The 21485-nt window shown below is 37.4% G+C and overlaps 1 protein-coding gene across 1 annotated transcript; it reads left to right on the top strand.

Annotated features, from left to right (window-relative positions):
• Nucleotides 1-2532: 2532 nt before the first annotated feature.
• LOC127967856 (gastrula zinc finger protein XlCGF57.1) lies at nt 2533-16816 on the top strand. Its single transcript, XM_052568604.1, has 3 exons — nt 2533-2758; nt 7653-8306; nt 15634-16816. Exons 2-3 carry the CDS (start codon nt 7694-7696, stop codon nt 16632-16634), a joined length of 1614 nt encoding a protein of 537 aa, XP_052424564.1. The 5' UTR covers nt 2533-2758; nt 7653-7693; the 3' UTR covers nt 16635-16816.
• The last annotated feature ends 4669 nt before the right edge of the window (nt 16817-21485 follow it).

Genomic DNA, 21485 nt, shown 5'->3' with positions numbered 1-21485 from the left:
CAGGATTGAAAACCTTTCTAAATAAGTTCACCATGGTCAAGACAATAAACTATTTTAAAAGCACACCTTAGTCAGATATCAGTCAGCATTTGAACCGCTACTATGTGTGTGTGTGTGTGTGTTTTCATATGTATCATTACATTATTCAAGTTAGTTCAAACGTAATACATTCATTTAAAGTTGTAATTCGGCAAGAACACAGCAAACACGGTCCTCGGTCTCGGCTAAGCCTGAGATACATCACCCGGCGCCACCGTGGGTGAAACATTCCCCCCATCTCCTCAATTAGAACATAAAAACAAATATGAACAATGCTGGCTCCAGAACTTTTATAAATGTGCCAGGATGTCAGCTCTCCTCTCAGGAGAACAGCTGGTGGCGGAATTAGGAAATCCTGCGAAGGCGAAGCATCACACGCACTTCATAGGGCCCTTCGTGCACTTCTGAAGGCATTTCTCAGAAGCCAGTATTTCGAGGATGCTACATCCGTCGAAGGACTGTTCTAATGTCGAGGATCCTCAGAATTTCAACCAAGGACTGAGTCCTTCGTTCGAAGAATATCCCATACACAGGAAAGGATGCATATGTGTATCCTTCGCGCTCTCAAATCACCCACAATCCTATGCGCGCAGCTTTGCTATCTTTTTCAGAAATTCAAAAATGTCGAACGTTAGCGTAGTCGGAGCGTTAATGGTTTTTATTTACATTAACAAACAGCTGTTATGACTGTAGTAAATATAAGTAAAGTTTAACGTTTAAATGCCAGTACAAAATACTACCATACTGATATTGTAAATTATACAAATACAAATTACGTTTTTGATGGCTAACTGAACCGGACCTGTCATTTAACAATTGATTGTTTCACTGGCATTTCTTTTATGAATAACTAGTTATCTTGTTCAAAGTAATTTAACAATAATATTATACCATTAAACCATTCACAGTGTTATTCAAACAGAGCTTTTCACTGACGTAATGACGCAAGGACGTGCACTTGCTAGCCTGTTCCTTTACGTGTTCTCCGAATGCTGAAGAGGAGCCTAGCCTCTGAAGGAAGTGACTCGGAAGGACCAGTCCTGCCAAAGAAGTTTCCTTGTCATTGAGAAACGCCTTCAGACCTGGTGTTCGAAGTCCGTGGCCTTCAAAGTGTGCACACTCAACTTTGGGACACAGCTATCGTCTGTGATGTGCCTTTATTCTGAGCCCATGTTGACGGATCAGAGCGTTCACACTGCATGTGGTATAAGACTAGAAATAAAAACGTGTGAGAATAATTTATATGTAGCACATGAGCATAAGAGAGAGTTGTGAGTGCACAGGACGCAGTTTAAGAAAGGAGACAAGTTTTAAGTGCGGACACTCTCTCCACAGAACAGCGTGTATCTGAGCAAACACGACTGGTTTTGTGACAGAGCAAAGGAAACCTGCGTCCGAACAGAGAGATTTGCGCTCGTGCATTATTTTAATGTGCTCTCGCGTCACATTAATGCGTTCTCGCTGCACACGCTTACACATACAGTATACAACCTGCAATCGGAGTATGTGTGAACCTGTATAATGTATAACAAATCTATTTCAACACCTGAGGCACTGCTATAATTAATGAGCTCTATGAACACAGCATGAGAAAAAAGAAAAAAAGTCCCTGGACACGGGATTTATTTATTTATGTTTTTTGTCATAAGATTTTTTGCCTATATATATATACACACACACATATTCATAAGTCTATAAATGTTGTTACACCTTTACTATAGTGATTATTTTGACTTATGTCTGTTCTAAAGATGTTAAAACTTTTTGATAAAGCTATAATTGGTTTTCTTTTGGAAATATGTTTCAAATTCATCCTGAATGCATTTATGACTGTAAAGCATATCGGTGTGTGTCAAAATTGTGATTAAAATTAAAATTGCAAAATTGATCAAATACATTTTTCATATCGCACAGCTCTGGTTCATTCAATAAATACAGTTAACAATCTGGCTTCGGAGTACTAAGTTATTAACCCAACAATAGTGGGGTCAGTTCATTGTTTCGCAGTGGGCTGCTCAAACATATGTGTTTGGTTGTGTGGGCCACGAGTTAAAAAAGGTTGGGAACCACTGCTCTAGTCGCTGATTAACTTTTGTTGCTTGAATAAAGATTAATATATATATAGTTTATCCCTATACAGTTTATATTTTTTATAGTATTTTTCAGTTAAATAACACACATTCAGATAAATAATTATACTGTCATGTTGAATGGCTATAATTAATGGCTAAATTTGGGATGAAGATGTATTTCATAGAGTTCAGCAGTATTAATATTTGTTAATAATGAGACTTTGTAAAGGGATGTCATTAAATATTTAAAGTATACCATGTTTATTTTGTTTCTACATTCATTTGGAGGTTCATTGTGAAATTATGACAATATATTAGTAAACGTTATATTATAAATATAATTGCTTCCTTAACGGCGCGCGCGAAGAAAGCTTTTATTTTGGTGGGACGTCGTGACGTCATAGTCCCGCGCGCTCCCGCGGCTGTGGTTCAGCTGGAGAAAGGTCTGTGTTTTGAATCCTCTGAAGTGTTGATATCAGGACAGCGCGCATTCAGTCAATTTTATGTAAGGGGTGATATCACGTCCCAGCCGGCATTTCAACATTGAAACAACGTCAGGGACCGGGGAAGGAAGGACCTTTCGATTTTCCAAATGGGATCAAGGTTGATATTGTGACATAGATTGACCGTCCTACCTTTCACCCGGGGTAAATACACAACTGTACGATCAATTAGAGCCGAGTTTGCATTTACATGAGAAAGGCTAACAATATAATGACTGGCAGCATTAAGCAATGGCTTTACCATCAACTTCAATAAACTACCACATGCTCAAAATTATAAAACAGCAGTTTTAATTTGGAAACATACTGTATAAAACAGATGAATATAATCCCAAACTTTATCCTGCAGTATTTGTGTATGGATGTATTCTTAAAAACATGTTGAATATCAACATAAATACAATAATATTTAAAGGTTTTTTATAAAATGATTTGGCATATTTTGGCAGGGAATAGTAAATGCCCCCTCACACAATATTTTCATTTTACAGTTCAGTAACAGTGAGGTTGGAAACAAGACACTATTCATTATACCTTTATTAAATGTATTCAGATGAAAGTTTACAATATGCACAAATTATTCACAAGCAGTGTTTTCAGATCGCCCAGTTACTCCATTTTAATCAGAACACTAGCATTACAGTGTAGTAAAACAAGTCCAATCACAACCTCTATCACGATCTCTAGCAGAAGTGACAGTGCAATGTAGCAGATGAACAATTTCTTACCAATGTTTCAAGAACAAGCTGGATCCTCGATGACTCTACAAGGGGAAAGAAGAAATGATTTACTGAAAAGTTCTTAAAAAGCAGGATTTCATTTTATACCATTTCTTTAAACCATTGGTTCTCAAACTTTTTATACCAAGTACCACTCAGAAAATATTTGTTATTAACCCACATTAAATTTCAGCAGCGTAGTAGGCCAAACTATTCAGCTACAGCTCTACAGTTAAAAAAATGAGGCAGTTTTATTCTAATAAGAATATTTATTGTTGTCAGCCACTTTACCATGGTAAATACTGTTTGAACATTAAAGGGGGGGTGAAATGCTCGTTTTCACTCAATATCCTGTTAATCTTGAGTACCTATAGAGTAGTACTGCATCCTTCATAACTCCAAAAAAAAACTCCTTCAAACGTACAACTTAATTTTTGAAACTTTGTCCATGTTTAGCATGGGAATCCAACTCTTTAACAGTGTAAAAAACTCAGTATGCATCAAATAGCATTTCACCCCCCCCCCCCTAGCACTACACTGTGCTTACATACAGGTAAATGGAAACTTAGTTTAAATTAAAATGTGTTATCACAAAAGTAACAACACTGTACTATACTTAAATGTAAAACAATCTAACTCAAAGATTAAATTCAAATGCTTTAACATTTATTTTTAAATTCATTTAAAGTATTTGACACATCAGCATTTTTTATCAGTATTGGGATTTCTAAGTGGGCTGTTGACATAAAATATCCATCTGATGTAGCCATCAAGCCAAATATTGAATTCACACAAAGAAATCAGAGTCATAATAAAGAATAAAGTGAAATGATACCGGGAATAAGTATTGAACACTAGAAGATAGCAAGGTGCAAAATGGCATAGAAAGCCAGGAGATCACCTGAGATCTGTCAGTATTGAGAGAGAAACCCTGTCCCCTGTCAGTACTAATTGATATCAGCTGCTTTAGTCCTAATTGATGGCCTATAAAGGCTTCTCATTACCCAGGAGGCACACTGGAAAGACTGCATGATGGGTAAAAGCAAAGAGCTCTCTCAAGATCTTCATACTCTTATCGTTGAGAAGTTATAGGTGCATTTCCAGAATGCTGGGTGTTCCTGTGAGCACTGTGGGGGCCATTATCTGGAAATGGAAAGAGCATCAGTTCACCATAAACCAGCTACGATCAGATGCTCCATGTAAGATCCCTGTCCGAGGAGTTCAAAGAATAATCAGGAGAGTTCTCGTGCAGAACTTCAGGAAGACCTTGTATCCGCAGCTACTGCTGTTTCAAAGAAAACCATTTGGCCATCATTCTACACACCATGTTTGGAGAAGAAATGGCACTGCCCACCACCCCAAGAACCAGTTAAGTTTGGGGGTGGAAGCGGGGCTTGGCTTTTCACCAAGGGGTTCTGGCAGACTTCATATTATTGAAGACAGGATGAATGAAGAAATTTACCAGGACATTCTGGATAAAAATCTGCTGCCATCTACCAGAAAGATGAAAATGTCAATTTTTAATTTCAATTTATTTGTATAGCACATTTATACATAACTTCGTTGCCCAAAGTGCTTCACATTGTGAAAATAAAAACAAAGTAGACATACAAATTTAAAAATACAGAATTAGACAAGAACTAGTTAAAAAGCCAAGCTAAACAGATAAGTCTTAAGCTGAGACCTAAAGACCTCCACTGATGGAGCTTGTCGAATATAAAGAGGGAGATTGTTCCACAGTTTTGGGCCTGATACTGAGAAAGCACGATCACCTTTTGACTTCTTTTTGGACTGAGGAGTAACTAGCAATAGTTGATTTGACGATCTTAAAGACCTAACTGAAATGTAGGGCTCTATAAGATTGGAAATATAGTTAGGAGACAAATTATGTAAAGCTTTAAAAACAACCAGTAGAGGGTGGACATTACAGCAAAACAATGATCCCAAACACAAGGCCAAGGAAACAATGAAGTGGTTTCAAAGAAAGAAAATCCAAATGCTTGAATGGCCCAGTCTATCACTTGACCTAAATCCCATAGAAAACCGATGGAGAGAACTGAAGATCAAAGTTCATAAAAGAGATTTAAAGACCATTTGTGTGTAAGAACGGGCCAGATTCACTCCTGAGCAATGCAGACGACTAGTCTCTCTATACAAGAGCCTAGAAGCTGTAATCACCAACAAAGGCTTTTCTATGAAGTATTAAAGTGTGTTCAATATTTATTCCCAGTGTCATTTCACTTTATTTATTATGACTCAACTTGTATAAGTAAATGTTCTGATTTCTTTGTGTGAATTCAATATTTGGCTTGATGGCTACATCTGATGGACATTTTGTGTTAACAGCCCACTTAGAAATCCCCTAACTGATAAAAAATGCTGATGTGTTAAATACTTATTTTCCTCGCTGTATATCTGAGATCACAAATCGGCCCAAAAATACAAAGAGCTGATTTTATTACCCACATCGTCCACATCAGTAGTTAGCTCGATGTGCTCTTCTGGCCTCAGGAGAGAAGACCAAAGCCTCTTTCCCCACTAGCTGAAATTATTATTACATTTGAATAGAATACAAATATTGATCATATTGGTGTACAAAACTCCAATTTAGTTTTTCAGCCATTCCTACTGCACATAAAACCAGTGTATATTTCAGAAAACACTTTGAAACTATTATAAGAATAAAAACAAATCATGATCGAAGTAATTAAGTAAAACAACCAATAGGAATTGTTTCAGCTTAATAAAGCAGCAAAATGATTGTTGTTAATGATGATAATATTTAACATATACCTGTAGATTTTAGAATAAGTATCATGGTGAAAATATTGTAAAATGCTATGCGAGAACAACCGGCTAGATGTACATTATCACGCTTATTACACGGCTACTTGCCACATTAATAATTAGACTCATAATATTGAGTTGAAATATTTGAAAACAAAGCTTCTGTGAAGACAGCGGCAAGTGGCATATTCAAACAAAATGTAAGGGAAGCGGTGCAGGCAAACCACGTATTACACAACATTTCACCACAAAATAATTAAGGCAATAAAATAATTAAGAAACCTTACCAGTTTGTTAGTTCTCTTGTAATACATTACAGTGTACAAATATAATCGCAGCAATAATGGCAGCAGCTGGGTTTGTATGAAATGAGAATGAGTCCGCGATACCAGGATGACTTAATTAAACAATTGAACACCATTTTGAATCAAGTTTTAATGTTTCATTGGCTGAGCCTGTGTTATTTACATTTACAGGTTGTTATCCAGGGATAACGTAGCTCAGAATGTTACAACCGACCAATCAGAATCAAGTATTCCAAAGAGCCGTGTAATTAACAAATATAAGGCACTTGTACACTCACCTAAAGGATTATTAGGAACACCATACTAATACTGTGTTTGACCCCCTTTCACCTTCAGAACTGCCTTAATTCTATGTGGCATTGATTCAACAAGGTGCTGAAAGCATTCTTTAGAGATGTTGGCCCATATTGATAGGATAGCATCCTGCAGTTGATGGAGATTTGTGGGATGCACATCCAGGACACGAAGCTCCCGTTCCACCACATCCCAAAGATGCTCTATTGGGTTGAGATCTGGTGACTGTGGGGGTCATTTTAGTACAGTGAACTCATTGTCATATTCAAGAAACCAACATAAACGATGCCCAATTGGCACTAAGGGGCCTAAAGTGTGCCAAGAAAACATCCCCCACACCATTACACCAGCACCACCACCAGCCTGCACAGTGGTAACAAGACATGATGGATCCATGTTCTCATTCTGTTTACGCCAAATTCTGACTCTACCATCTGAATGTCTCAAAAGAAATCATCAGAGACTCAGTCCAGGCAACATTTTTCCAGTCTTCGACTGTCCAATTTTGGTGAGCTCGTGCAAATTGTAGCCTCTTTTTTGTTTTGACCAGGACCACACCCCTAAATGCACTGAAGCAACTGCCATGTGATTGGTTTATTTAATTGAACAGGTGTTCCTAATAATCCTTTAGGTGATTGTATATAGGCACTAGTGAGGAGAAACACAGCTCAAACTCAACTGAGAACCAAACACTGTCAATTAAAGGAGTGAAATTATCTCAATATAAACTGGTTTGACTTGCATTCTGTTATCAATTTGTAGCATTCGTTTGTAAGTGTTTATTAGCAAATCATGTGATTTAAGGTCCTTAATTCTCACTCTGACTGACTCCCTTACTAGTGTGGTGACTACTGAACTAGAGCTTATTGAGACACACCCAGAGATTTAGATTGGGTTCTTTCTGACTGCTAATTATTCTGATCTTAAACACAGAAAAACTCCCGCTGAAGTGACTGAGACACGTCATTATCAAGATGGAGTTTATTAAAGAGGAGAGAGAAGACGTGAAGATTGAAGACACATCCAGAGTCAAACATGAAGAGACTGAGGAACAAACAGCGATGGTGTCAGTTAAAGAGGAGAGTGAAGACGTGAAGATTGAAGACACATTCAGAGTCAAACATGAAGAGACTGAGGAACAAACAGAGATGGTGTCAGTTAAAGAGGAGAGAGAAGAAGTGAAGACTGGAGAAATATTCAGAGTCAAACATGAAGAGACTGAGACAGACACTATTACAAAGATGGAGTTTATTAAAGAGGAGAGAGAAGACGTGAAGATTGAAGACACATTCAGAGTCAAACATGAAGATACTGAGGAACAAACAGAGATGGTGTCAGTTAAAGAGGAGAGAGAAGTGAAGATTGAAGACACATTCAGAGTCAAACAGGAAGAGACTGAGACAGACACTATTACAAAGATGGAGTTTATTAAAGAGGAGACTGAGGACATGAAGATTGAAGAAACATTCACAGTCAAACTTGAAGATACTGAGAAACCAACGAAGATGGAGTCAGTTAATGAAGAGAGAGAAGTGAAGATTGAAGAAGTATTCAGTCTGAAATATGAAGAGACTGAGACACAAACAGGTAAAAACATTTGTTTTCATCAAAACATTTTTATAATATTTTTGTACGATGCACAAGGAAGCTAACAATATTCAGAGCCTTAAACGTAGAGAGGGGAAATACTTCAGTAATTTAACTTTAATGGTAATGTATATGTTCTTTCTGAACATAAATATAGACCCCTTAAAAGTTTGTAAACATTGCAACGTCTCCGGGTGCGCGGGGCTTAGCTGGAGGCAAAAAGAGGCACGGACGCAATGTTGACATGTGTATGCTAGCACGTTTTTTGGAGGGATTTATTAAACATGGATGCAGAAGAAGGTTAGCACCTCTCTGAATATGTACAGTCCCTGTCCCGTGACAGCTATTTTTGAAATAAACTCTTGCGGATGGAAGCAGGCTACCTGACCCATATGCCATACGGCCATATGAATTACTTTTGGGTGGTTTGGCTAATTTTCTAATGTAACCTAGCACTGGGCTAACTATGATTAGCAATGTGTATTATTTTAAGAGACCAATCAAAGGAAGACACACACATCTATCACTGTGTGTTTGTTTAACATTTAAACTATAGTGCGCTGAGGGTTGTCAACTTTTCACCTATAAAACAGAAACTTGCTGATTAACTAGATAAATCCAACACACATTACATTACATTTAGCTGACGCTTTTATTCAAAGCGACTTACAATTGCTGTATATGTCAGAGGTCGCATGCCTCTGGAGCAACTAGAGGTTAAGTGTCTTGCTCAGGGACACATTGGTGTCTCACAGTGGATTCAAACCCAAGTCTCTCCGACCAATGGCATACGTCTTATCCACTGCGCCATCACCACCCACAACACACCAGTTCATATCCATAGATTATTTTACCTGATATGAAGTGTGCACTGCAAATACAAGCATTATTTATTATCATCTCAGTCCAGTCTGTACGCCCTTTTGCATTCAACTACAATTGTATTCTTGATTTCTGTGAAGGAATGTCTGCCGGGATTTTGAAACAAAAGTGCTGTTCCTTCTATTCTGGCAGCCAAAAACACAACAAGAAGACATTTTAAAGACAAAACTTAAAACTTTTAGCGCATCTGCTATGAGTTCTGATTTATGTTTTGCCTCCAGCTAGAGCAGTGACGTCACAGTGACGTAGGTGTTTAAGGGGTCTATAGGAACCTGAGAAAAATATTCTTATTTCTGATTGGCTGGTAGGTGGCATTTAATTCTGTATAAATCTAAGACCGTTATGAACTCAGCGGAGATCTTCCCTGTGACTCATCTATCAAGTAGAGTCAAGTCACCTTTATTTATATAGCACTTTAAACTAAATACATTGCGTCAAAGCAACTGAACAACATTCATTAGGAAAACAGTGTGTCAATAATGCAAAATGATAGTTAAAGGCGGTTCATCATTGAATTCAGTGATGTCATCTCTGTTCAGTTTAAATAGTGTCTGTGCATTTATTTGCAATCAAGTCAATGATATCGCTGTAGATGAAGTGACCCCAACTAAGCAAGCCAGAGGCGACAGCGGCAAGGAACCGAAACTCCATCGGTGACAGAATGGAGAAAAAACCTTGGGAGAAACCAGGCTCAGTTGGGGGTTAGTTCTCCTCTGACCAGACGAAACCAGTAGTTCATTTCCAGACTGCAGCAAAGTCAGATTGTGCAGAAGAATCATCTGTTTCCTGTGGTCTTGTCCTGGTGCTCCTCTGAGACAAGGTCTTTACAGGGGATCTGTATCTGGGCTCTAGTTGTCCTGGTCTCCGCTGTCTTTCAGGGATGTAGAGGTCCTTTCTAGGTGCTGATCCACCATCTGGTCTGGATACGTACTGGATCCGGGCGACTGCAGTGACCCTCTGATCTGGATACAGACTGGATCTGGTGGCTACGGTGACCTCGGAACAAGAGAGAAACAGACAAATATTAGCGTAGATGCCATTCCTCTGATGATGTAGCAAGTACATCGGGTGTTATGGGAATTGTTCCTGGTTCCGGTTTACTTTATCCAGTTTAATTAATGCAGCCTAAAAATCCTTTTAACAGATTTGGATATTAAAAGCATATTAGTATGTTATGTGTATGCCAGGTTAAAGAGATGGGTCTTTAATCTAGATTTAAACTGCAAGAGTGTGTCTGCCTCCCGAACAATGTTTGGTAGGTTATTCCAGAGTTTAGGCTCCAAATAGGAAATAGCCTGCAGTTGATTTTGATATTCTAGGTATTATCAAATTGCCTGAGTTTTGAGAACGCAGCGGACGTAGAGGATTATAATGTAAAAGGAGCTCATTCAAATACTGAGGTGCTAATCCATTCAGGGCTTTATAAGTAATAAGCAATATTTTAAAATCTATACGATGTTTGATAGGGAGCCAGTGCAGTGTGGACAGGACCGGGCTAATATGGTCATACTTCCTGGTTCTAGTAAGAACTCTTGCTGCTTCATTTTGGACTAGCTGTAGTTTGTTTACTAAGCGTGCAGAACAACCACCCAGTAAAGCATTACAATAATCTAACCTTGAGGTCATAAATGCATTGATTAACATTCCTGCATTTGACATTGAGAGCATAGGCCGTAATTTAGATCTATTTTTGAGATGGAAAAATGCAGTTTTACAAATGCTAGAAATGTGACTTTCTAAGGAAAGATTGCTATCAAATAGCACACCTAGCTGATGACGAACAATTAACAGAGCACCCATAAAGTCTTAGTGTTATGTTAATACATGCAGAGTTTTTAGGTCCTATAATTAACACCTCTGTTTTTCCTAAATTTAGCAGAAATTTAGAAATTACTCGTCATCCAGTTTTTTATAATGACTATGCATTCCAATACTTTTTCAAATTGGTGTGTTTCACCGGGCTGTGAAGAAATATAGAGCTGAGTGTCATCAGCATAACAGTGAAAGCTAACATCATGTTTCCTGATGATATTTCCCAAGGGTAACATATAAAGCATGAAGAGAAACCAATCCTTGGGGCAAATACCGTATTTTCCAGACTATAAGTTGCACTTTTTTTAATAGTCTGGCTGGTCCTGTGACTTATAGTCAGGTGGGACTTATTTATCAAAATTAATTTGACATGAACCAAGAGAAAACACTGTCTTCAGTGGCGAGAGGGCCCTCTATGCTGCTCAGTGCTCCTGTAGCCTCTCCCTGAAAACATAGAGCACCCTCTCGTGGCTGTAGATGGAAATGTTTTCTCTTGGTTTTTGGTTTCTAAATAAATGGGACTTATAGTCCAGTGCGACTTATATATATATATATTTTTTTTTTTCTTGTCATGACATTTTTGGACTGATGCGACTTATACTTGGGTCCGAAAAATACGGTATGCGCAATCATTTTTTGGACCATCATCATCTTGAACAACCAGCGTATAAGGGAGCTATTCAGATATTTGAGATCTAGAATGGGTCTAAGCCCACCCTCTCACTTTTGAACGAGGAAACAGAGGCTGAAAAAGCCTGACTCACTGTTCGCTGGAGGCACTATTTCCACAGCACCTCTTGCCAGAGAACAATAGCTTTGTTGTCTGGAACAGAGATTTGGTGGTCTGTGAGCGAACAGCAGCAAGTAGCCTAGTTGAATTGTTTCTAAAACTCATCTCAGTATTCCCAGAATGGCTGCCGAGGCCATGTAATGTGAGGTGAGAGGCTTTATGAATTAATGAAACAGGGCCAAGCAAGGCGAATTAATGAAACAAGACAACCTGCGAGTGTAGGTGAGAGATGGCCAGGGACAGTCCAAACGGAAGGACTGCATACTGATAGGCCACTCTCTGGAACTCAAATCTCATGGACCATGGGCAAATCTCTATGACCGTGGGCTATGTGGATCTGAAAGTCAAAAACCAATCCTTGGGGCAAATACCGTATTTTCCAGACTATAAGTTGCACTTTTTTTAATAGTCTGGCTGGTCCTGACTATTAAAAAATACTCTCACATAAAGAGCACAAGCCATCAGCCATTGCAGCCTCTGCATGGGCACAGCCTAGACAAACGGCGCACTCACTGTGTCCGTATTCATTGTTGAACAGCTTCTTGAATGAGCCACACTCGCAGCGCAACATTTGAAATTACATACTGAAATTTGCTTTACAAAATTTTCTCTTTATTCTCCGGATGCCTGCAGAGATCTTCCTCGGCTTCTTTCATGGTGCTGAGAAGAGCTGGAGCTTTTCCACAGCTTCTTTGCAGTAGAGTAAGTGAAGAGAGATCTTCATCGCTGAAGGAGAATTGATCTTGTATAGCAGTTGGCCTCACCCTTTCTGGCTGGTCAAAGTGCCATTGGTTTGTGCAGCTACACAAACATGAACAAATCAGGTTTCAGGAAAATGGAAAACGGAGAAGATTCAAAAGGATTACAAATGAGGCATTTGTTGCATCCAGTGGGGACATAATTACTGATTAGAAATTATATATACTGTCTTTTTACATGTCTATTTATACGTGCAGCCCTTCTCACTTAAAATGGCCCTTTTCTTTGCTTTGGCATCGGTAAAGCGAGTGGGTGACTTGCAAGTGCTGTCAGTCAGCGCTTCATGTCTTGAGTTTTGAGTGTTCAGGCAGTCTGTTTATTTTCTTTGGAGGCTGCCAGAAGGGTCTGCAACATACAAAGCAGAGACTGTCTTGATGGATTATTGATGCAATAGGTTTGGCTTATGCATCTGAAGGATTGGAATGCCTTATTGGTGTAAGAGCCCACTCCACAAGGGGAATGGCCTCTTCATGGGTTTGGTCAAGCGGCATATCTATCAGTGAGATCTGTGCAGGAGCGAAGTCTATCTGTCTAACCTCCCTTGTGGGAAGTAGTTTCTCAAGCCCTCAGCTAAGCTCAGGGCAAGATAATGTTCAAGTCCGTTAGGGACCTCTTTAGTGCTCTAACACTGGGCTTGCAGAGCAGCATGTGATTGTTGCTATTTGTGTGATGTGATTGGAATCATCCCCACACACAGAATCAGAGTGAATGTTCGAATGGAAACACATTCGTTTACTTAACGTAGCCTCCGTTCCCTGAGATAATGTTATGTCACTTATGTTATGTCAATTAGTTATGTCACTTGCCGCACAACAAGCTGCGCAAATATTTGACCAGCTTCAGTCGAATGATCTGATGAATGGTGCTACGGGCCCTTCTGGCAGGTCGAAGCGCTATTGGTTTGTGCAGCTACACAAACATGAAAAAATCAGGCTGCAGCAGAATGAAAAAAGGAGATTTTCCCGTACACATAACACTTGTTCCCTTAGAGCATACCTTGCTTTTTATGCAAAATTATGCGTTTCAGAAAAGTGGGACAAAGAAGAGAAACAATAATGTACTTTATGTGGAAAATAATGTTTTTGAACCTTAAACCATAATCGCATTGCATTACACCAAATACATTAAATAATGTTCTTTTTAGCAGCACCATATGACCCCTTTAACTGCCGGAGCACATAAGCAGTGCTCATCTTGCTCTGGCATCCATGGTTTTAGCATTCCTCCATCAACACAATTTAAATATCTTGCCATTTTCCAAGCAGTAGTTAATCAGAGCTAGAGTTGAAGTCCCTAACAGCAAGCAAATTAATTTTCACATCAGTAGCCTAAATATTGCATAGCATATGGGCAAACAAACTCATGAAATATTATGGTACATATAGTGTTATCAAAAAGAAGTTACCAGTTTGCCAAAAAACAGTAAAATAAATTTTCAGGTGTTTTACATACCATTTACACATGATTAATGGCAGTTGTAATTTTTTGTGTACCAACATTTTGAAAATATGAAAACATTAAAGGATTCCAAAAATGTACATTAGAACAGCATTATGAACAACAATCTGTGTTTTATAAATTAGGCCCATTGTATGTTGCTGGTCATGAGTGGCATTTACACAGCAGGTACAATTGTGTAAGTAATATCTTGAGTATTTTTAAATGAATTACTAAAAACTAAAACCATAAATGCAATTGAATGAAAAAAAATGCAAGTCTTAATGAGTGAGCAGTGGTTTCAAATTATTTATAAGCTGAATCATTCAGTAACGAAACGCCACTGTGTTTCTCGTAGATAACTTAACAGTTTTAACCATGTGGTTCTCATGGAGTCCTCTAGTGGCCTGTTACTTCCTGGTTCCGGGAAGCATTTCACTTTGCTTTTTACAAATGGCAAACCGTCAAATTGCAGCTGTCAACACAACACCTGGGTTCTTATATGTAGAAAATGTCATAACAGTATCCAAATTGAGTTCTAGCACCTTATGTATTTTTTTATTTTTTTTATTTTTTATTTAAGGGATAGTTCACCTACAAATTATATTATCCCTTTAATATCTTTTGTTTTTACAATTTTATAGAAAATATTACTAGCTATTCCGTCATTCATCATCAAACCCTCTGATGTTTTGTCAGGTTGTGAGAAAATATGAAACTGAATAATCATTGTCATAACTGCAAAATCTAATGATAATGTCCAACATAAACAAGTGAAGCAGAAAAAATCAGAGGACTTAATACAGAGCCCTGTGGTACACCATACTTGTGTTTGAGACGTCTATTCACATACATGTAATGGCAGTCTGGCAGATAGGATCTTATCCATGTTTAATCATATATTGTTAATGCTATGCAAGAGAATGTTGTGGTCTATGTTGTTGATTGATCTAATAGCACTAAAAGAAAGATAACTATAGTGAGGAACATGGTAAGGAAGGTTTCTGTACTATGAATTGGCATAATTCCTGACTGCAATACTGTTTACTCTTAGGGGAAGTCGTGGCCTAATGGTTAGAGGGTTGGACTCCCAATCGAAGGGTCGTGGGTTCTAGTCTCGGGCTGGACGGAATTGTGGGTGGGGGGGACTTAGGTGCCCTTGAGCAAGGCATCGAACCCCCAACTGCTCCCCGGGCGCCGCAGCATAAATGGCTGCGTGCTCACAGTGTGTGTGTGTGTGTGTGTGTTCATTGCTCTGTGTGTGTGCGTTTCGGATGGGTTAAATGCAGAGCACAAATTCTGAGTATGGGTCACCATACTTGGCTGAATGTCACTTCACTTTCTCTTCAACACTGAACATAGTTGAGAGGAGGACACCTTTTTTTTATTATTAAATTTGGGATTTGTCTTTTCTCCTGGGTCATGTGATAATGGGTTTGATAACTGTCAGCTTTCTTAGACTACGGTTTTATTTTTTTATTTTTTTGTGGACTTGTTTTAAAGGTGAAATGTTCAGAATAATGATGGATTCTGAGAAAACTCTTATTTTAGTAGATTAGTGTGTGTAGTATCTAACATGTTGTTGTTTTTATTGATTTATGAAGCTTTGTGAAGTCAAACTTGTATTTTGTCTTTTTTTCATTTTAGACCTCAAAGTGCTGAAAGAGGACAGTCAGAAACCGAATGAGAAGGAAGACAATAATCATCATGATTTCACGACTAAGGGAAAATCCACTAAGAAGATCTCAGAAAAAAGAGTTCAGATGACCAAATCAAATGATTCATTCACTTGCTCTCAGTGTGGAAAGTGTTTTAGTAAGAAAAAAAAACTTGTACTCCACATGAGAGTTCACACTGGAGAGAAGCGGTTCTCCTGCCAACAGTGTGGAAAGAGCTTCACAACCAAACTTAACTTTAGGAATCACATGAGAGTTCACACTGGAGAGAAGCCGTTCACCTGCCAACAGTGTGGAAAAAGTTTCTCTCAAAAAGGAAATCTTAAAGTCCACATGATGGTTCACACTGGAGAGAAGCCGTTCACCTGCCATGAGTGTGGAAAGAGCTTCACAGCCGAACTAAACCTCAGGAATCACATGAAAGTTCACACTAGAGAGAGATCTTTCACCTGCCAAGAGTGTGGAAAGAGTTTCACTCAAAATGGAAACCTTAAAGTCCACATGAGAACTCACACTGGAGAGAAACCTTACATTTGCACCCAATGTGTAAAGTGTTTTGCACATAAAAACACCTTTAATTACCACATGAAAATTCACATTCAAGAGAAATCTTTCACCTGCCGAAAGTGTGGAAAAAGTTTCACTGATAAACAAAGCCTTGAAGTCCACATGAAAGTTCACACGGGAGAGAAACCTTATATTTGCTCTCTGTGTGGAAAGAGTTTCAGACACAAAAAAACCCTTAATCACCACATGAAAAATCACAATGGAGAGAAGTTGTTCGCATGTGAACAGTGTGGAAAGAGGTTTCGTTATAAAAATAGCATCAGCAATCACATGAGGCTTCACACTGGAGAGAGGCCGTATACCTGCAAACTGTGCGGCAAGAGCTTCACACAAAAAGGAACTCTTAAGATTCACCTGAGAATTCACAAAAGACAGAAACCATTCAAATGTGTGGAAAATGACTAACATGTAAAGGAAACCACATGAGGATTCACACGAGAGAGAAGGCATTCATATGTGTGTGCTAGTACGGTCATATACATGAAAACCATGTGCGACTAAAATGTTCACAATTGAAATCCTGCAATAATCTGCAAAATTGTTAATCAGAAACATGCATGATAAATAAAGATATTGCATAAACCTGCCTGCGAAATGCCAACATTCTCACCTGCCCACAAACACTCCTGCTAGTTAGTGTGTTAGCATAATGTTTAAGAAGACGCTGTGTCTCTCCACAGAAATACTATTCAAACCTTTTGTTGTGTGTGTGTCATATTACCAAGGACTGAATGTCTAATCTCGGCTGTTATCTTCGTTGGCTTTTAATCTTCTTAATTTGGACTAACAAGCTCTCCGAACCACAACCTGTAAGCGCGATTGATAAGTTATGTGTAGTGTTGGGCAGTACTCTGTTACAGTAATTTGATAACTTTTTTTGTTACTGAATGATCTAAAGCATAATAATTTTTTAAATAGTAATCAGAGTGTAGTTACAAACCGAGGTCTCTATAGGTTAGTGCATCATTAAGTTGCTGGCAGAATGCAGTGTTTTATGATCTCGCGATTGTAAAAGGATGTAGCACACGCACTGTCAAGTCAAGTGCGTTCAGTGGATTAGACCTGAAGCAACTGAGTGCGTCTAATTCATTTAATCATAAAGAATGTAGTGTAGCACACAGACTTTATAATCATTGTGAAACTGCTGTTTATTTTGCTGCAGGGCGAGTTATAGGGCTAATACGGGAGAGGTTAGGTCAGGCTGCTGTGCCTGATAAAACTGTACTGCGTTCTGATTAAAAGTTAATACACAGCATCTTTTTATCTCATTATACGAACGGATTGGAGCTCTCTATTATTGTTTTATGTAAAGGTGCTTTGTCAATGGTAAAGCTGACCAACTGGCTCAAGGACTCCTCTCTGTGCCAATCACAACGGCCTTGTCCAGCTGACCAATCAGAGCAGAGCACGCTTATGGAAGGGGGAGGGGTTTGCTCCGAACTTAGCAAATATTATTAAATGTATTTTTCTGAGAAAAGTACAATGTTTTCTGACCTTAGATGCATTTAAACCTGCTGTAGGGGACTCCAATACAATATTAAGACACTTTAAAATATCCATATGACCTGCTCTTTAATAACATTCAAGTGTTGATTTAAAAAAAAAAGGAATGCTTAAAGCTAGATTAAAACTGATTTTTTTTTTTTTGTTCAAAAGGGTAACACTTTACGGTAAGGGTACACAAATGACCATGAATTAATGCATAAATTAATGTGTGAATTATGCATTAATATCTCATTAATTATTAGGAACTAACATGAGCTCATAGTCTTTCATTCATGACATGGATGAACAACACCTTAATTGAGACAATAAGTAAGGTGAGTACATCATGATTTATGATCAATTACACATGATCATGTTTTCTTTGTTAGCAAAAAAACAAGGTATTTTCTATAAATGGTGGATAAAGCTATGTTTATGGTACAAGATTTAAAAAAAGCATTATTTCATGCATGCAAGACTTTTTTTTCTAATTAATATATAAATATGAATATTTAAAAAATCCACATTACCTCATGGCTAGAACAGTCTTATCAATTGATGTGAGAACTAATGTTTTTCATTAAAAATGATACGAGTTATCAAGCATGTTCATTTCTTCTTCATAGTAGGTAAAGAGACAGACCTTAAGATTGTAGCCATCATCAACTAAGCATTAGTTTCTCATGACTTCATTATGTTTGTGGTCCCTCAACTAAAGTGGTGACTTGTTCCAATGGAATGCTGATGAATAGTGTGTTATTAATCATGGCATAATTGTGAAATTACACGAATATGAAAGTTTTCACTCAATTAGTTCTTTATGTTTTGTTTAACACAATGTGGTATCTTCAAGTGCAGGGGGTCATTTTGATTCAGAAAAATTATTGGTTTGCAGGGAATTACAATTTTTGTACATTATTGTGTCTGGTGTTATAGTAAATATAATTTAATTAGACAAACAAAACAAAAAAAACCTTGAAATTCTCCAGGCAATTTTGGATCCTTCAATCCAGTCATTTAAATGTGGTGCTCTCTGAAGCAGTTCCTGTCTGACTGCAAGCAAAGTCCCACATCACATTGCTGCTACTTCCATGGGGTGCTCCTTCTACATCATGTGTAACTCTGTGAAAGGTCTTGAGTGTCACTCACAGGAACCGCCAGATGACATATATGATGGTATAATTTCGGTCCTGTATCAGCCATTGTAAATGTATCCAGGCCTGAAGCAACGGATGAAAGGGCGCAGGACTAACAGTAACTCAAGGCAGTTGATGTGCCACTGTAATCAAGGTCCTGTCCTGGAGCTCAGGGCTGCCCTCCACCACTTTCATGACCTCCTCCTGCACCTCCAGGAAAACTGACACTGAGAGGGCAGTCTGAAGTTATGAATTTAGGTAAATGGGTGCAGAGCCAGTGGTGGTTTTGTAGGCAGACATCAATGCCTTGAATTTAATGCAAGCAACTGTTCCAGTGTGGATTGATGAACAGAGGTGTGATGTGCACTCTTTTCGGCTTGTTAAAGACTAATCTTGCCGCCTCATTCCTGATTAGGTGTAGATTAGTTCACTTCTAAAGTCTGGTTCTCCACCTGGGCTGAGAGATCCTCCGGTATGGAAATCTTCAGCACCTCTTCCACATGTGGGATCAGCTCCAGAACAACTTTATCAAAGATAAGGTCCAACAGTTCACATAGCCTGTGATGAATAAAGTATTGTAATTTTATTTAATTTTATAATGACCCTGTGGCACCGTTGCCCATTTGGGTAACACTTTATAATAACTGCACACTATAAATCATTAATTAAGCATTAGTAAACAGATAATTCTTAATGTATAAAGCATTAATAGACAGTAATAATCAGTTTATAAATACAGATATAAATGCTTTATTCTTGATTTAAAAGCATATCTATAATGTGTAATTTCATACTTTATTCATTATCAATTTATCATTTCTCAATGAAGTATAGCATTATTTACAAACCAGTTATTTAGGAGTTGCCAGAGATTCATAAGATCACAAGAAATGTAGTAAATTCAGGTAGTTATAAAGCATTTAGTAGTGGTCAGTTAACTATTTATGTGAGCTCATCTAAAGTGAGGACTAGTTATGTCTTGTAAAGCATTTATAAAGGATATTTAAAGGCTCAGTTATCTTCTAAACAAAAAACAGAAACAAACACAACACAGTGATACAGAACATAGAAATATTAACAGCCTTTAAATCTCATTTGTAAAAGCTTTACAAGGCATAAATTGTCCTCAGTTTAGATGAGCTCACAAAAATAGTTAACTAACAACTACATATGTTTTATAACTACCTGAATTAACCCTGAATTACAGTACAAATACATGTTAATAAACCATTTATTAACACTATAAGTAACTATTACTATATGTCTGAATAAAAAGATGTATGAATGCACATTTAAATAGTTTATTAATCATTTACTTACAATTTCTAAGTGATCTTATGAACCACTGACAACTCCTTAATAACTGGTGTGTAAATAATGCTATACTTAATTTAGAAATGATAAATTGATCATTAATAAAGTAGGAAAAAACAATTATTAAATGCATTATAGATATGCTTTTAAATTAGGTATAAAGCATTTATATCTGTATTTATAAACTGCTTATAAATGTCTATTAATGCTTTATAAATAATGAATTAACTGTTTCCTAATGCTTAACTAATGATTAATAGCATGCAGTTATTATAAAGTGTTACCCATATTTGTATGGTATTTATGCTTATTTTCTGTAAGTCCACAGTGGCTCTGATGTCGGTAGACAATGAAGACTTTCTCATCTAACTACAAAGCACCTGCATTGCTTACGAGATGCTGTTGCTATCCCATACATAAGTTACATAGATTGAAATACATTATGAACAAATAAAGTGAGATTTTTAAATGTTTAAATGAAATAAAAACAAATAAAGTTTCCGGGATTGTTAATATTCCTGCAAAATGTTCAGGGACTCCGCTAGAGTAATTGCTCCGTATGTATCATATATCTTAAATTTATCAGTTGAACAAGGAATAATCCCAAAGGAGTTTAAGAGTGCTAGAGTTATACCACTATATAAGAAGTCTTATACGTTAAATATGGCTAATTACAAGCCTGTCTCTGTTTTGGGTGCAATGTCTAAGATATTGGAAAGAGTTGTCTATGACCAAATAAGAATATATATTAGTAAAAATAATATTTTATATGATTTACAGTCTGGTTTTAGGAAGTTACATTCAACTGAGACTTGTATATTATATATGACTGATAAAATAAGGAAAGCGGTTGACAATGGTAAATTCTGTGGAATGGTTATGTTGGACCTACAGAGTAGACCACACAACTGTACGAGTTAAAGGCAGTTGGTTTTGATGAGAATTTTCTTGCGGTACTTAGATGTCACACACACCGATCGGTCTTATGGTGATGACCCACTTCAAGTCGAATAAGCCTGATGATTCAACGAACCATTCATAAAGAACCATTTACTTCACTCCTGAATGAATCAACCAAATGAATGAATAAATGACTCGATTACTTAATCATTAAGACATCCTATTCCACCACCTACTGGCAGTTTTAGTTTATTACTTAGAGTATAATTTCATTAAAGAAATAATTTCATATTTTTATAGTAATAATAATAAAAATTAAGAACATACATTTTTTTAAGTTATAGTTCATCCAACCAAAACTGACAACTCTTGTCATCCTTTACTCACATAATAATAATAATAATAATAATAAGTTTTATTT

The sequence above is a fragment of the Carassius gibelio genome, chromosome A4, assembly GCF_023724105.1.
Source record: "Carassius gibelio isolate Cgi1373 ecotype wild population from Czech Republic chromosome A4, carGib1.2-hapl.c, whole genome shotgun sequence".
In the NCBI taxonomy this organism is placed as follows: domain Eukaryota; kingdom Metazoa; phylum Chordata; class Actinopteri; order Cypriniformes; family Cyprinidae; genus Carassius; species Carassius gibelio.
The sequence above is the reverse complement of the archived record's forward strand: the minus strand, read 5'-3'. Positions and strand labels throughout refer to the sequence as shown.